Consider the following 15,571-nt stretch of genomic DNA (forward strand, 5'->3'; position numbering starts at 1 on the left):
GTTGAAATATCTTCACGTAGCCTTCCGAATAATGTTTTAGCTGAAACCTTAATATAACTGTCAAAAGCTTTTAAAAACATAAGCAAAACAACTTTATCACCTATTATTAACCAACATAATACTTTAAAAGTGACACAATAGGCATGTTAAATGATAAACAGCTGCATCTTTACTTCTTTGCTATTCAACTTGGCTAGCAACGGTTGGTCCACCTGATCACTTTCTTAACTAACATATTAGCCATATGTGGTGTTAACCATATTTAACTTTTGCATTGCTGGCAAAGTCAGTACAGTATAAAGGGCAGAGGCAGACCTGGAGACATTTGCGTCCAGAAGACAAACCAAGTTTGTTGTGGTAAGACAAGCTTTGAATTCCTTAATACAAACACAGTAAATTACTAGATGAATGCAGCCATTTCATACCTATGTTTTTAAATTGATTATGAGTGAGCACAATGTTTATGTAGAATGTGACCTCCCTATTCCTTTGTTTATTGCAGAGTAAGGAATTTTATCGGCATCTGTGGCAGTGCGAAAAGGTAAAGGTAATATCTTACATTAGTATATTCTTCACACTGGTTAAAATCACTACATCAGTTTAAACAAGGTGGTGACAGAGGCTGTGTCGTATATATTTTATTGTCGTTTGTTTCTATTTGTACAAAAAAAACTGTTTTGTTGTACTAAAAATGCTGGTGACAAATAAAATGTGTCTAAAGTTCAGAACCACAGTAAGAAATAGTAAGAACAGTCAATAGATTTTAAAAGATCCTTTTAATATTTTGTTAAAACTGGAGGGAAAATATTTCAACAGTAAGCCGCCACCATGAGTACGGACGCGGAGATGGCCATTTATGGCAAAGCTGCCATTTATCTCCGTAAGCCTGAGAAGGAGAGAATTGAGGCTCAGAGCGCACCCTTTGATGCTAAGGCTGCCTGCTATGTGACTGATGTCAAAGAGTTGTACCTCAAAGGAACAATCAAGAGCAAAGATGGTGGCAAAGTCACAGTTATTGTGAATGATACTAAGGAGGTAAATATCCACATTTCTCAAAGATCATCATTAAAAAAAACGTACAAATCTGATGTTTGCTGAATCACTTTAATAGGAGAGAGTTGTTAAGGAGGAGGATGTTACCCCAATGAATCCTCCCAAGTATGACAAGATTGAGGACATGGCCATGATGACCCATCTCAATGAAGCCTCTGTACTGTATAACCTCAAAGAGCGTTACGCAGCATGGATGATCTATGTAAGTTTAGCAGAAAGTAAAACATCATTCAAGTTCATTATGACTGTGATGCTGCAATCGAATGGTTTCTATGTTTGTTTCAGACCTACTCAGGACTCTTCTGTGCTACTGTGAACCCCTACAAGTGGCTCCCAGTGTATGATGCAGAAGTGGTGTCTGCCTACAGAGGCAAAAAGCGTATGGAGGCCCCACCCCACATCTTCTCTGTCTCTGACAATGCCTATCAGTTCATGCTCATTGGTAAGTGCTGAATTTTGATATTGATTTGCTAAATTATGGTATCTGGTATTAATGAATCAATTATCTAAACAAAATTACCATTCAATTTACAGACAGAGAGAACCAGTCTGTCCTGATCACGTACGTTTTTACTTTTATGAGATGTTAAAAACTGTTATATATTACTCTCATGAGATTTTTATTTGTCTTATCATATTCTGTCTGATAATCATCTCTTGTAAACCAGTGGAGAATCTGGTGCTGGAAAGACTGTAAACACCAAACGTGTCATTCAGTACTTTGCCACAGTTGCAGTGCATACTGACAAGAAGAAAGAAGGTGTCAGCCAAATCAAGGTGTGATACAAAAAGCAATGTTCTTAATACATAAAAATAAAACTCTCTATTAATATTATTATTAATTTAAGTTGATACATTAAACTTCTTAACTCACAGGGATCTCTTGAGGACCAGATCATTGCTGCTAACCCTTTGCTTGAGGCTTATGGTAATGCCAAGACCGTGAGAAATGACAACTCCTCTCGTTTTGTAAGTTTTCAGTTTCAAAGAGTACAATAAGTTATTTTTATATATAAATATTTATTGTGAAAGCCTTGTTGCCACAAAAGCAATTTACATGTATTTTATTTGAACAGGGTAAATTCATCAGAATTCACTTTGGTACCTCTGGAAAACTGGCTAGTGCTGATATTGAGACATGTAAGTGACAGTTAATGAGAATTTCCAATCTGAAACATAGGCAACTGTTTGATTACCACTAAATACTTAATTTCTTGACCAGACCTGCTGGAGAAGTCTAGAGTGACATTCCAGCTTTCAGATGAGAGAGGCTACCACATCTTCTACCAGATGATGACCAACCACAAGCCTGAGCTGATTGGTAGGTCATTCAGAACTTTAAAATGTCAGATAATGTTGTATAATACTCAACAATGCACTTTGTATGTAACAGAAATGACGCTCATCACCACCAACCCCTATGACTTCCCCATGTGCAGTCAGGGTCACATCACAGTGGCAAGCATTGATGATAAAGAGGAGCTGGTTGCCACTGATGTGAGTCATTATTTTTTGACAATGGCAATGATATTCTACATATATATGGCAGGTGCTATGACTTATACCTATCTGGGATTTCCAGACTGCTATTGACATTCTGGGCTTCAATGGTGAGGAGAAGATGGCCATCTATAAGTTCACTGGAGCAGTGCTGCATCATGGTAACATGAAGTTCAAGCAGAAGCAGCGTGAGGAACAGGCTGAGCCTGATGGCACAGAGGGTGAGACTTTGTGATTCTATTTGCATGTTGAATAATGGTCATGGGAATACATTTAATAAATTTGAGTTTTCAACCACAAAATTCCAGATGCTGACAAAGTTGCATACCTTTTGGGCTTGAACTCTGCTGATATGCTGAAGGCTTTGTGCTACCCAAGAGTGAAGGTTGGAAATGAGTATGTGACCAAAGGTCAGACCGTACCACAGGTATGTAGTAACACATGCAAACTACAACATTTTAAACATGACAATTATAAATCTGCCTAATAATTACAAAAGCATAGCTTCAAATTAAATGTACACTGTATTATATCTACAGGTGTACAACTCTGTTAGCGCTCTGGCCAAATCTATCTATGAGAGGATGTTCTTGTGGATGGTTGTTCGTATCAACCAGCAGTTGGACACAAAACAAGCCAGATCATCCTACATTGGTGTGCTGGATATCGCTGGCTTTGAGATCTTTGATGTAAGAATTATTCTCTTTTCTCCATTCTGATTCATATCAAAGTCCATTTACGGAAGTCGTGCCACTCCGTGGCCATGTTTGCAATGGCTCTGAGCAGCAATTTGAGTCAAAGCAATATATTAATTATTAAATCTATCTATTTAAATGGGGGAAGGCACATATTTCTAAAATCACTGGCAAAAATCCTGATTAAACAGCATATTTCAGATCAATGATTAAAAAGGACATGAACTGTATCATAACTTTGTTTGAAAAGCCTACCTTGTGGCAAAAAATAAGCTTTTTCTGTGTCGCCTTCTCTACTTCCTCTATGCGCAGGCTGACAAGGGCCTCATAAGAGCCCCGCCCCAGAAAATTGTTTTTGTAATATTAAAATCTGTGTTCATATCCAGTTTTCAGAAAATGTTTCTTTATCTCTCTCTCCAGTACAACAGTATGGAGCAGCTGTGCATCAACTTCACCAACGAGAAACTGCAACAGTTTTTCAACCACACCATGTTTGTGCTGGAACAAGAGGAGTACAAGAAGGAGGGCATTGTTTGGGCATTCATTGACTTTGGCATGGACTTGGCTGCTTGCATCGAGCTCATTGAGAAGGTTTTGACTGGTTTATAAAACTCTTCAAGCAAATAATTTTCGATTTTCAATCTCTGTGACACAAGTATAACTCCCCTTTTTTAAAACAGCCCATGGGTATCTTCTCCGTCCTTGAAGAAGAGTGTATGTTTCCCAAGGCCTCAGACACAACGTTCAAGAACAAGCTGTATGATCATCATCTTGGCAAGTGTAATGCTTTCCAGAAACCAAAGCCTGCCAAAGGCAAGGCTGAGGCTCACTTCTCCCTGGTTCACTATGCTGGAACTGTGGACTACAACGTTACTGGCTGGCTGGACAAGAACAAGGATCCACTGAATGAGTCTGTTATACAGCTGTACCAGAAGTCTTCTGTCAAATTGCTGAGTACTTTATACCCACCTGTTGTTGAAGGTAATTAAAAAACCCACTTTGTTAATGTAATGATTTTTCCAGTTAATTTAACTCCAAATTTGTGTTGCACATATTTCTTGTCATTATATTATATGTATTTGTCCTTTTTAAACAGAGAAGGGAGGAAAGGGAGGCAAGAAGAAGGGTGGTTCCATGCAGACCGTGTCTTCTCAGTTCAGAGTATGTCATTGTCCAAAATTACAAACCAAATAATGATTGAATTAATGATGAATGATAACACTGAAACTGTGAGCGATGTTACAGGAGAATCTGGGCAAGCTAATGAGCAACTTGAGGAGCACTCACCCCCACTTTGTACGTTGTCTGATTCCCAATGAGTCAAAGACTCCAGGTAAAATAATAAAGCACTCACATTAATTCTGATGTTAAAAAGATATTAAAGTTATGTTAATGAGAGGTGTTGTTCATCTACCAAACTAATGCCATCCACTGTTTTCATAGGTCTCATGGAGAACTTCCTGGTTATCCACCAGCTGAGGTGTAACGGTGTCCTGGAAGGTATCAGAATCTGCAGAAAGGGCTTCCCCAGCAGAATCCCCTATGCTGACTTCAAACAGAGGTAACTGGGACCATGAAAATGTTGATTCTTGTTTGAGGCAAATCTTCATTATATCAAAGATGTAAAGCAGTTTGATTCATCCACAGATACAAGGTACTGAATGCCAGTGTTATCCCTGAGGGAACTTTCATGGACAACAAGAAAGCTTCTGAGAAACTCCTGGGATCCATCGATGTTGATCATGAAGAGTACAGATTTGGACACACAAAGGTTCACATTCTGCTTTACAATTATCTGTCTTTCAAAAATAATGTTTACTGTAAACTCTAAGTGGCGGTTTTCAGGACAGGGAATCTTTCTAGTCCTAGACTAAAATAAATGTCAGAGCGGTCCAAACTGAAACCAGTTTCCGTTGACATATCTTAAAGTCACATAAAGGAGAGAAATACAGGTGAAATATTATGCGGACTTTAAATTCCTAAATGATATTAATAAATATAAAAACTTTACATTCTATAGCTGATGTCATCAGCCCCCCTGGTCAGAAAAAAACGTGCAAACCAGTATGCTAGCGTTGTCTAGGAACCCTAAACTCCAATGGAGAAAAGAAAATCTCCAGGGGAACCAGTTCCCATCTGGCAAAAACTGCAGCATCTCTACAAGCTCGACAATGTTTCACAACTAGGCTAAATAAAAAGAAATTACACATAGTAAAAAGGTAGACAAAGGTTTAATATGATCATTAATATTCTTAAAGCAGTTGACATGTTGTAATGTAGACTTGTCGGGTTGCTGCTTCCTTGTCTCAGCTCTACCATCTGGTCTGGGCATAGACTGCATCCTGCTTGCTGTGGTAACCTCGGAACAATGAGAAAAGACAGCTGAGAGTAGAGCACTTTTCTACCTTTGGTGCAACAAGTATATGTATTACTAATGCAGCCTAAACCCGTAGAGGATTTGTATTATAGACGCATATGAGGCAGTTTGGATATATTCTTAAAATGGTCACCTCATTGTTTATTGCTACAAATGTTTTTTTTTACAAAAAAAAAAGAAAACGGATAGGTAAGATTGAAAACCATTTCAAAGCTATTCCATTAAAGCAGACGTGAGATCTATGTAAGAGTGTAATGTGGTCAATGGTTTCGAATGCAGCACTAATATCTTCAAGCCTCCAATAACGAGATACAGTCACGGTCAGACGCCAAAAACAGATCATTTGTAACTCTGATCAACGCAGTCTCTGTACTGTGATGTCATTTAAATCCAGACTAGAATTCTTCAATGATATCATTCCTTTGGAGGAAGGAACAAAATTGAGTTAAAACTACTTTTTCAAGTACTCTAGACATGAAAGGTAGCTTCGATATGGGCTATAATTTTTTTTAAAAGAGGCCTTATAACACCCACCTCAAACGCTTTAGGCACGTATCCTAGTGTCAGAGATCAGTTCAAAATTGAGGAGGATCTATCATTTCTGGGAACATATCTCATCTAGTGCATTATGCGTCACTCACCATGTAGGACATAATAAATGTAAAAACAAGTGACTGATTTGAGGCGCTACTTTCGATGATCTCCTAGTGAAGGGGGCAGGACTCTTCAGATTCTAAAGCAGATTTGATTGGACAAGAACTTTGAAGCGAGGCTGAACTGTAGTGTGATGTCATGGAGTTTCTAGATTTTTTTGAGCCCAAGTTAAGGCTATAAATTTAATAAATTATTTCTTCTAAATTGGAGTTTTGTCAGCGCGTAGGAGCATATCAGTTTATTGACGTCCTTAAGGCTAGTTTATTTTTAATAAAAGGAAAAAAATGTTCATTTTGATTTTACTGGGGCTTGAAGCATATTAAAAACCTCAAACATTATAAACAACATTAAAAGCTTGAATTTTGACCAAAAGGGTTGGTCAGTGCCATTGTGTTGTTAGGCATGTTTGTAAAAACTACTAAATGTCCTAATTAAGCAAAAGCCTAGTCCTGGATTAAGATGATCCCTCTCCGGGAAACCATCGCAAATTATATTAATCTCTATATTTTTTTGCCTAAATGCAGGTGTTCTTCAAAGCTGGTCTTCTGGGTACTCTTGAGGAGATGCGTGATGAGAAACTGGCTAATCTGGTCACAATGACTCAGGCTCTCTTCCGTGGTTTCCTCATGAGGAGAGAGTTTGTGAAGATGACGGCGAGGAGGTGAGTAATGTCATGAGAGATTCAACACGCTCTGGCCCTTATAATAACTCAACGAAGATTTCATAACCTATAACAATATCTTCTTGATATTCAAAGAAACATCCTGTAGTAAATATGCAGGACCTGTAAAGTAAATTATTCTAACACACACCACATGTATCAAATGCAATTGACCCTTCTCAGAGCCCGCTCCCTTATGTCTGACATCAGCCAACGCACACCCCCTACACTTAAGAATATTTATTGTTAAATAATCAGTTTTGGCAAAAAAATATCTGTACTTTCACATCTTAAACACAAATGTTAAAAAAAAATCTAACAGATTTAGTAATGTAAACATAATTTTATAAAAAGTTCTGGTAACATAAATATTAAAGGACATCAATCCCTGAAACAACAATTGACATGGTTTCGTTGACAGTGAGCAATTTCTGTGCTAATGCCAGTTCTGAGATCAGTCTCTTTTTGTTAATTTCTGGGTTGCATAAATCAAGGTGTTTAATTAATGCGCATTAAGACGAAGAAATATATTAAATAAAGTAACTTAATTTAATTAAGTTATCTTAAAGATGCAATTCTGGTGTACTTATTTGTTTAAGTTTGTCTACTTTAATATTAATTTTATCCTTTTTATGAAATAAAGTCCCACTTGCTAAGAATTGGTGAGAACTTTAACTCAACAGTAATCAAAATTAGAAAGTTCTGCTTATTTAAACCAAGAACCTCTAAAACTCAAAAATGTTGAGGCAACGACCATGAAGATCAAATTTTTCCTCTGAAAACAAAATTATGGCAGTTTGGTGAGATGCAGGCATTTAGCGCAGATCATAGGACATAAGTATTTAAGCCAAAACGCCAGAAAAAGGCTTCTTTTATACTCCTTTTATCCAAAGTGACAAAACTTTTAACTGGGATCATTTTCATAGAGTGTGACGGCCAGTAACAACCGTGAAGGACTTTTCAAACTGCATAATAACTTCAGTCGGTTTAACTATGGTTTGATTGTAGAGCAAAATGGCGAATAGCCTTGGATAATAATAATAATCTCGGAGTTATGATCGGTCCGGTCACCTGATCATTCAAACTTCACTCGAAGGGTCATTTAAACCATCATTTTTCTTTTTTGTCAGGGATGCCATTTACACCATTCAATACAACATCCGCTCATTCATGAATGTCAAACACTGGCCATGGATGAAGGTTTACTACAAGATTAAGCCTCTGCTAAAGAGTGCTGAGACTGAGAAGGAGCTGTCATCTATGAAAGAGGATTTTGCAAAATGCAAAGAAGATCTTGCCAAGGCTGAAGCTAAAAAGAAGGAGCTTGAAGAAAAGATGGTTTCTCTGCTCCAAGAGAAAAATGATCTGCAGCTGCAAGTGGCCTCTGTAAGTATACTTTATTGAATGCCAATTTATTAGAAATTGAGGTTTTCATGTTTTTAAAAGGGACATTTTTTCTCTTCAGGAATCTGATAATCTCTCAGATGCTGAGGAGAGGTGTGAGGGTCTGATCAAGAGCAAAATCCAGCTTGAAGCTAAACTCAAAGAGACAACTGAGAGACTGGAAGATGAAGAAGAAATCAATGGTGAACTTACAGCTAAGAAGAGAAAACTGGAGGATGAGTGTTCTGAACTGAAGAAAGACATTGACGACCTGGAGCTCACCTTGGCTAAAGTTGAGAAGGAGAAACATGCCACTGAGAATAAGGTTTGAGACAATTGTTTCTTGACAGTAATAAGTGCTTCAAATCGTATTCATTATTACATCTAATATTTTTTTATGGAACATGAATTGGATAAAATAATATGGTATTAAAAATCACACAGGTCAAGAACCTGACTGAGGAAATGGCAGCTCAGGATGAGAGCATTGGCAAGCTCTCAAAGGAAAAGAAAGCTCTCCAAGAGGCACATCAGCAGACTCTGGATGATCTCCAGGCAGAGGAGGACAAAGTCAATACCCTGACCAAATCCAAAACAAAGCTTGAGCAACAAGTTGATGATGTGAGTTATTGATCTCATTTGAACTTGTTTTTCAAAACATTGTTATGCGTCCATTTAATTTGAATCATTGTCTTTGTTGTGGACCTATAGCTTGAGGGTTCCCTTGAGCAAGAGAAGAAGCTCCGTATGGACCTTGAGAGAGCAAAGAGAAAGCTTGAAGGAGATCTGAAACTGGCCCAGGAGTCCATCATGGACCTGGAAAATGACAAGCAACAATCTGACGAGAAGTTGAAGAAGTAATTTTAAAAACATACTTCCATTAAAACTGTATTGTTGTATTGTGATGTTTTATACATGTTTTTTTTTTATTTCAACAGGAAAGACTTTGAAACAAGCCAGCTGCTCAGCAAGATTGAAGATGAACAATCTCTGGGAGCTCAACTTCAGAAGAAGATCAAGGAGCTGCAGGTATTAATTTGAACTGTTTGTGTTTAAAACGGAAAGTTCAAGATTCTTAAAGTGTGTCGAATAACCTGCTCCTGTAGGCACGCATTGAGGAACTGGAGGAAGAGATTGAGGCTGAGCGTGCTGCTCGTGCCAAGGTTGAGAAGCAGAGAGCTGATCTCTCTAGGGAACTTGAGGAGATCAGTGAGAGGCTTGAGGAAGCCGGTGGAGCAACTGCTGCTCAGATTGAGATGAACAAGAAGCGTGAAGCTGAATTTCAGAAGCTGCGTCGTGATCTGGAAGAGTCCACCCTTCAGCATGAAGCTACCGCTGCTGCCCTCCGCAAGAAACAGGCAGACAGTGTGGCCGAGTTGGGAGAGCAAATCGACAACCTCCAGCGTGTCAAGCAGAAGCTTGAGAAAGAGAAGAGTGAATACAAAATGGAGATTGATGATCTCTCCAGCAACATGGAGGCTGTTGCCAAAGCAAAGGTTGAGAATTGTTTTTCTAGAAGAATAAATGAAACATGACATCGATTCTTAAAGATCTAATGGTTTTGTTGTTTTCAGGGCAATCTTGAGAAGATGTGCCGCACACTGGAGGACCAACTCAGTGAAATCAAGTCCAAGAATGATGAGAACCTCCGCCAGCTGAATGACTTCAGTGCTCAAAGAGCAAGACTTCAAACTGAAAATGGTAAAAGACTGTTAATTTTTTAATTGATTTAAAAATATTTTTTATCCGATTCAAATTTTTAGTAAAAAAATATTACTTTTATTTTATTGAACAAATGCTGTATAATGAACACAAACTTGTAATTGACAGATTTAGTTTTGATAAAAAGAACTTAACTGTGTCATAAACTAAGCGTTACAGTTATTAACTAAACTGAATAAATATTGGCACAATGTGACTTAACGAATCTAAATCTCACAAGGTGAGTTTGGCCGTCAGCTGGAGGAGAAGGAAGCTCTTGTTTCACAGCTCAGCAGAGGCAAACAAGCTTTCACTCAACAAATTGAGGAGCTTAAGAGGCAGATTGAAGAGGAGGTTAAGGTAATACACCATAATCATTGCTTCTATACATTTGTCACTTCCTGCAGAACAAAGATAATATCAGACTTGTTCTTCTAGGCTAAGAATGCTCTGGCCCATGCAGTGCAGTCAGCCCGTCATGACTGTGACCTGCTTCGTGAGCAGTTTGAGGAAGAGCAGGAGGCAAAGGCTGAGCTCCAGAGGGGAATGTCTAAAGCAAACAGTGAGGTTGCTCAGTGGAGAAGCAAATATGAAACTGATGCCATCCAGCGCACAGAGGAGCTTGAAGAGGCCAAGTATGAATTTCTGAAAAATATGATATGTTTTTTTTAAATGACATATATGTTCTGACTGATGATTACAAAATGCACAACAGGAAAAAGCTTGCTCAGCGTCTGCAAGAGGCAGAAGAACAAATTGAGGCAGTGAACTCCAAATGTGCCTCTCTGGAGAAGACCAAGCAGAGACTACAGGGTGAGGTGGAGGACCTCATGATTGATGTGGAGAGAGCAAATGGGTTGGCTGCTAACCTTGACAAGAAACAGAGGAACTTCGACAAGGTAAAGCAATTTTGACATTAGATTTTTTTGAGAAAGGAGCAGCATTTTCAGGATTCTACAACTAATAATATTTACTCTGACCCAAAGGTTCTGGCAGAATGGAAACAGAAGTATGAGGAGGGTCAGGCAGAGCTGGAAGGTGCCCAGAAAGAGGCTCGATCACTCAGCACTGAACTGTTCAAGATGAAGAACTCCTATGAGGAGTCTCTGGATCAGCTGGAAACTCTCAAGAGAGAAAACAAGAATCTCCAGCGTAAGATTTAAATGTTAAATAGATTTTTAATCTAAAATGTGTTGACATTTCATACTGATAATGTTTTCTTTCTCACCTGTAGAGGAGATCTCAGATCTGACTGAGCAGTTGGGTGAGACTGGCAAGAGCATTCATGAGCTGGAAAAGGCCAAGAAAGCAGTAGAGACTGAGAAGTCGGAGATTCAGACCGCCCTGGAAGAGGCTGAAGTGAGTATCACAAGATTAACATTTTACTTGAATTCTTTAATGACAGGTTCTGAAAGTTTTTTTTACTTTTTACAGGGCACCCTGGAGCATGAGGAGTCCAAGATTCTCCGTGTCCAGCTTGAGCTGAATCAGGTGAAGGGTGAGATTGACAGGAAGCTTGCAGAGAAGGATGAGGAGATGGAGCAGATCAAGAGAAACAGCCAGAGAGTCACTGAGTCCATGCAGAGCACACTGGACTCTGAGGTCAGGAGCCGAAATGATGCCCTGAGAATCAAGAAGAAGATGGAGGGAGACCTTAATGAGATGGAGATTCAGCTGAGCCATGCCAATCGCCAGGCTGCTGAGGCCCAGAAACAGCTGAGGAATGTTCAGGGACAACTCAAGGTATGTGACTTCCCACTTGACCTCATCACATACAAAGCTCTTAGACTCTGAAGGATATTATTAAAGTATCTTAGGTAAATGTTTAGACACAAATTTATAGGAAAAGTTTTGATATGTTTAGGATGCCCAACTCCACCTTGATGATGCCGTGAGAGGACAGGAAGACATGAAGGAGCAGGTGGCCATGGTGGAGCGCAGAAACACTTTGATGCAGGCTGAGATTGAGGAGCTGAGAGTTGCACTGGAGCAGACAGAGAGAGGCCGCAAAGTGGCTGAACAAGAGCTGGTGGATATCAGTGAGCGTGTTGGACTGCTGCACTCTCAGGTAATAACAAATTTTGTTGTATTTAATTATTGAATTATATACAGTGCTCTCCATTTCAATGTCTTCATCCATTCTGTAGAACACAAGTCTCCTGAACACCAAGAAGAAGCTTGAGGCGGACTTTGTTCAGGTCCAGAGTGAAGTTGATGACACTGTACAGGAAGCAAGAAATGCAGAAGAGAAGGCCAAGAAAGCCATTACAGATGTGAGAAAGAATAACTGCTGACCACAAAGGGTTTTAATCACGCCTATAAATTAATGTATTTCTTTATTCATCTAAAAGGCTGCAATGATGGCTGAAGAGCTCAAGAAGGAGCAGGACACCAGCTCTCATCTGGAGAGGATGAAGAAGAATCTGGAGGTCACAGTGAAGGATCTGCAGCACCGTCTGGATGAGGCTGAGAATCTGGCCATGAAGGGAGGAAAGAAACAACTCCAGAAACTGGAGTCCAGAGTAAGATTTATTTTAGTTTTATATTCATGGTCATGATAAGGATATTTTGTAAATGTCATTCTATTTTATTATATCATATATTATATCATGGGTTAACATATGTCCTTTGAGTAAAATTATTTACAGAATATCTCGTCTTCAGGTTCGTGAGCTTGAGACTGAAGTTGAGGCTGAACAGAGACGTGGGGTTGATGCAGTTAAAGGTGTCCGCAAATATGAGAGGAGAGTAAAGGAGCTCACTTACCAGGTAATAAATTTGGGTAAAAATACATTTCAAATTAGTTTGGTTATTACGTTTTCTAATGTGTGGGCATTTCCTGTAGACTGAGGAGGATAAGAAGAACATTACCAGACTGCAGGATCTAGTTGATAAGCTTCAGTTGAAGGTCAAGGCTTACAAGAGACAGGCTGAGGAGGCTGTAAGTATTTCGTTTGAGAATTAAAAAGACCTCAATAATATTTTTGTAACCTGAATATTGATTTTTGACTCTGCAGGATGAACAAGCAAACACTCACCTTTCCAAGTTAAGGAAGGTGCAGCATGAGCTGGAGGAGGCTGAGGAGCGTGCTGACATTTCTGAGTCTCAGGTCAACAAACTCAGAGCCAAGAGCCGCGATGCTGGAAAGGTCAGTTGAATAACAGTCTGTACATGTTATACTGCATTTACTGCAAGTTCAATTTTTTTGCTTTTTTTAATTAAAATGTGAGAACATTCACAATAGAATTATGGAGACTGCATTCAGCTAATATTTTAAACATTTTACAGTTATAATTTAAGTATAATGAGACGAATTAATTTTGTATCATAAAAGCCATTTCAATAAAAGAAGTATTTATTTTGTGCCTATATAAAACGTAAAAATCATGTTATCGTGTTTATATTTTACCTAAATACTAAATTAATTTAACTTTCTGTTTTTACTAAAATATTTGTCACCCTTTTTTACAGGGCAAAGAGGCAGCTGAGTGAAAGCCTTCACATCCTAAACTGTTGTGTCTTTAAATGTAAAAAAAAACCTCAAATAAATCTTTCACTAAGAAACTTCTTTGGATTTCAGAAAATTTCTTCTTTTGGATTTTGATGAATTAATCAAAACACTTTATGTAGTGGTCATTTTACTACAGTATAAATGATCCATTTCAGCACATTTTCTTATCTTAGTGTTACTAAAATATTGAGTAAGAAATCAAGATATTACGATGTCAAGGCAAGACAGCATTAGTCATTCTTGATATTTTTGTAGATGTACAGTTGTGTTCAAAATTATTTAACCCCCAATTCTGTAAATGGTTTTAGGGAATTTAGTGTACATTTGTAATTGTATTCAGAATGAAATCCTACAAGGACTTCTTAAAGAACCATATGCAACTAAAATGACATCAATTAGTTTTGTAATACAGTAGTAAATGTTTCTTTTGTGAATTCTTCATTGACATAATTATTCAACCCCTTAAAGACTACCACTCTGAAGAACAGGGGCCCGTTCTTCGTACGTCGCTTATTACATCCGAGATCAAATGACACATCCAAGATGATATCATCGTGCTAATCATGATCCGGCTAATTGGGTTCTTCGAACACACCGGCCGCTTATGATTAGTATCGCTGGATTGAGTTATCTGAGATAATTGCGCGTTCGTGCGCTTGTTTAAAAGGGGATATGCATCGATAGTAGAAACAATGATCAGCAACGCTGCTATTGGCTGCTCATCATGGCAAAAGAGCGCGCTCAGTTTTTCTACGCAGCAGAGCAAGAATTATTACTGGATGGTTATGCTTCCAGTAATAATTTGAAAAAATAATTTAAACGCCAGGGGAGAGGACTGGCAAAAAGTAGCAGACAAATTAAATGCTCCATGTTATGGTTATATCACTTATTATTACAGTATATAGTCTTATTTTAATAATTTCATATTTCATATATATTTCAATTTTCGTAAATAATTTGTTGCTGCGTTAAATTATGTCTATAATCCAAATGGCTTGTACAGTCATTTCAACAAATAAATATTGAGTCAATGCTTTGACTTGTGAAGGTGAAAGCTGTATAACTAATGTAATTTTTTTGCAATTTGATATTGATCATATTTTCTCCTAGTGTATTGTTATGCCATTGAGTTCTCCTCTTTTGTGTAGTTTTACATAATACAGCAACACTTTTATCAGTTCCTAGGAAAGTGGTGTCTGAAATATGTGCAGTGAGTGGACATTTCTAACTTTACATCAAAAGGAAAGAAAGTGCAACACTTTGCAATACCCATTTTTCTTTTGCAGAGGACAGTGAAGAAACCCTCTCAGATGACTGTCCTTTGGAGGAATCACTTGTAAGTGCACAAATAACTTTATGTAATTTATAGGTGTGGACACATTATTTCTGACTGCAATATGAGTTGCAGGAGGAAACGCTTACAGACAGGCCTACAGCACAAAGATATACAGAGGTCGACAGTCTACTTTTCCTTTTTCTGTTGCATCAGGCTTGAGTTTTTTTTCTTTAATGGCACAGGGGGATATCCGTACCCTATATAAACGGAATCTTCAACATAAAATTGAGTATTTTGCTCTTAAAAAAACAAAAATTAAGGGGAGAAATTGAAATTGACATCTTAAAGAAAAAAAAACTGGCACCAGAGATTGAGTTGCTTTAAAAGAAACTTCAGAGTAAGTGCTTAAACACTATTTTTCACAAAGAGCACTATTGCTGCCCTTGGATAACTATATATATATATCTTATTGCAGGCAAAAGATGAACATCACTGGCTTTTCTTGAGAAACAATCATTGAAATAAAACTCCATGAACTATGCATGTTGTCTTCTATTATTCATTTAATGAAAGTTTATGTGTAAAAAAAAGAATTCATGAAATCGTGTTCCACAATTCTGTCCCGTGCAGCTCTGCCACTAGGTTGGTCCAAGTGCACTGTCTGGAGGTCATCATCAGGCTGCACCTCCACCACAGGGGTCCTCTCCAGGTGCAACCCTCAGACCCTTAACACACTGAAATCTTCCTTTAGTTGGCCAA

At 38.2% G+C, this 15,571-nt stretch overlaps 1 protein-coding gene across 1 annotated transcript; it reads left to right on the plus strand.

Moving 5' to 3' along the window:
- Nucleotides 1–828: 828 nt before the first annotated feature.
- On the plus strand, nt 829–13,517 carry LOC130419818 (myosin heavy chain, fast skeletal muscle-like). Its single transcript, XM_056746795.1, has 39 exons — nt 829–1,035; nt 1,112–1,255; nt 1,339–1,495; nt 1,588–1,615; nt 1,722–1,830; nt 1,930–2,022; nt 2,130–2,193; nt 2,276–2,374; nt 2,447–2,550; nt 2,636–2,774; nt 2,862–2,980; nt 3,093–3,242; nt 3,669–3,839; nt 3,929–4,229; nt 4,345–4,409; nt 4,494–4,581; nt 4,692–4,809; nt 4,896–5,019; nt 6,804–6,940; nt 8,071–8,326; nt 8,406–8,648; nt 8,768–8,944; nt 9,035–9,180; nt 9,262–9,352; nt 9,430–9,819; nt 9,898–10,024; nt 10,266–10,384; nt 10,463–10,659; nt 10,740–10,923; nt 11,011–11,176; nt 11,259–11,383; nt 11,459–11,767; nt 11,889–12,092; nt 12,172–12,297; nt 12,376–12,546; nt 12,689–12,793; nt 12,870–12,965; nt 13,042–13,173; nt 13,497–13,517. Exons 1-39 carry the CDS (start codon nt 829–831, stop codon nt 13,515–13,517), a joined length of 5,802 nt encoding a protein of 1,933 aa, XP_056602773.1.
- Nucleotides 13,518–15,571: the final 2,054 nt, after the last annotated feature.

Source organism: Triplophysa dalaica, chromosome 4 (genome assembly GCF_015846415.1).
Source record: "Triplophysa dalaica isolate WHDGS20190420 chromosome 4, ASM1584641v1, whole genome shotgun sequence".
In the NCBI taxonomy this organism is placed as follows: Eukaryota; Metazoa; Chordata; class Actinopteri; order Cypriniformes; family Nemacheilidae; genus Triplophysa; species Triplophysa dalaica.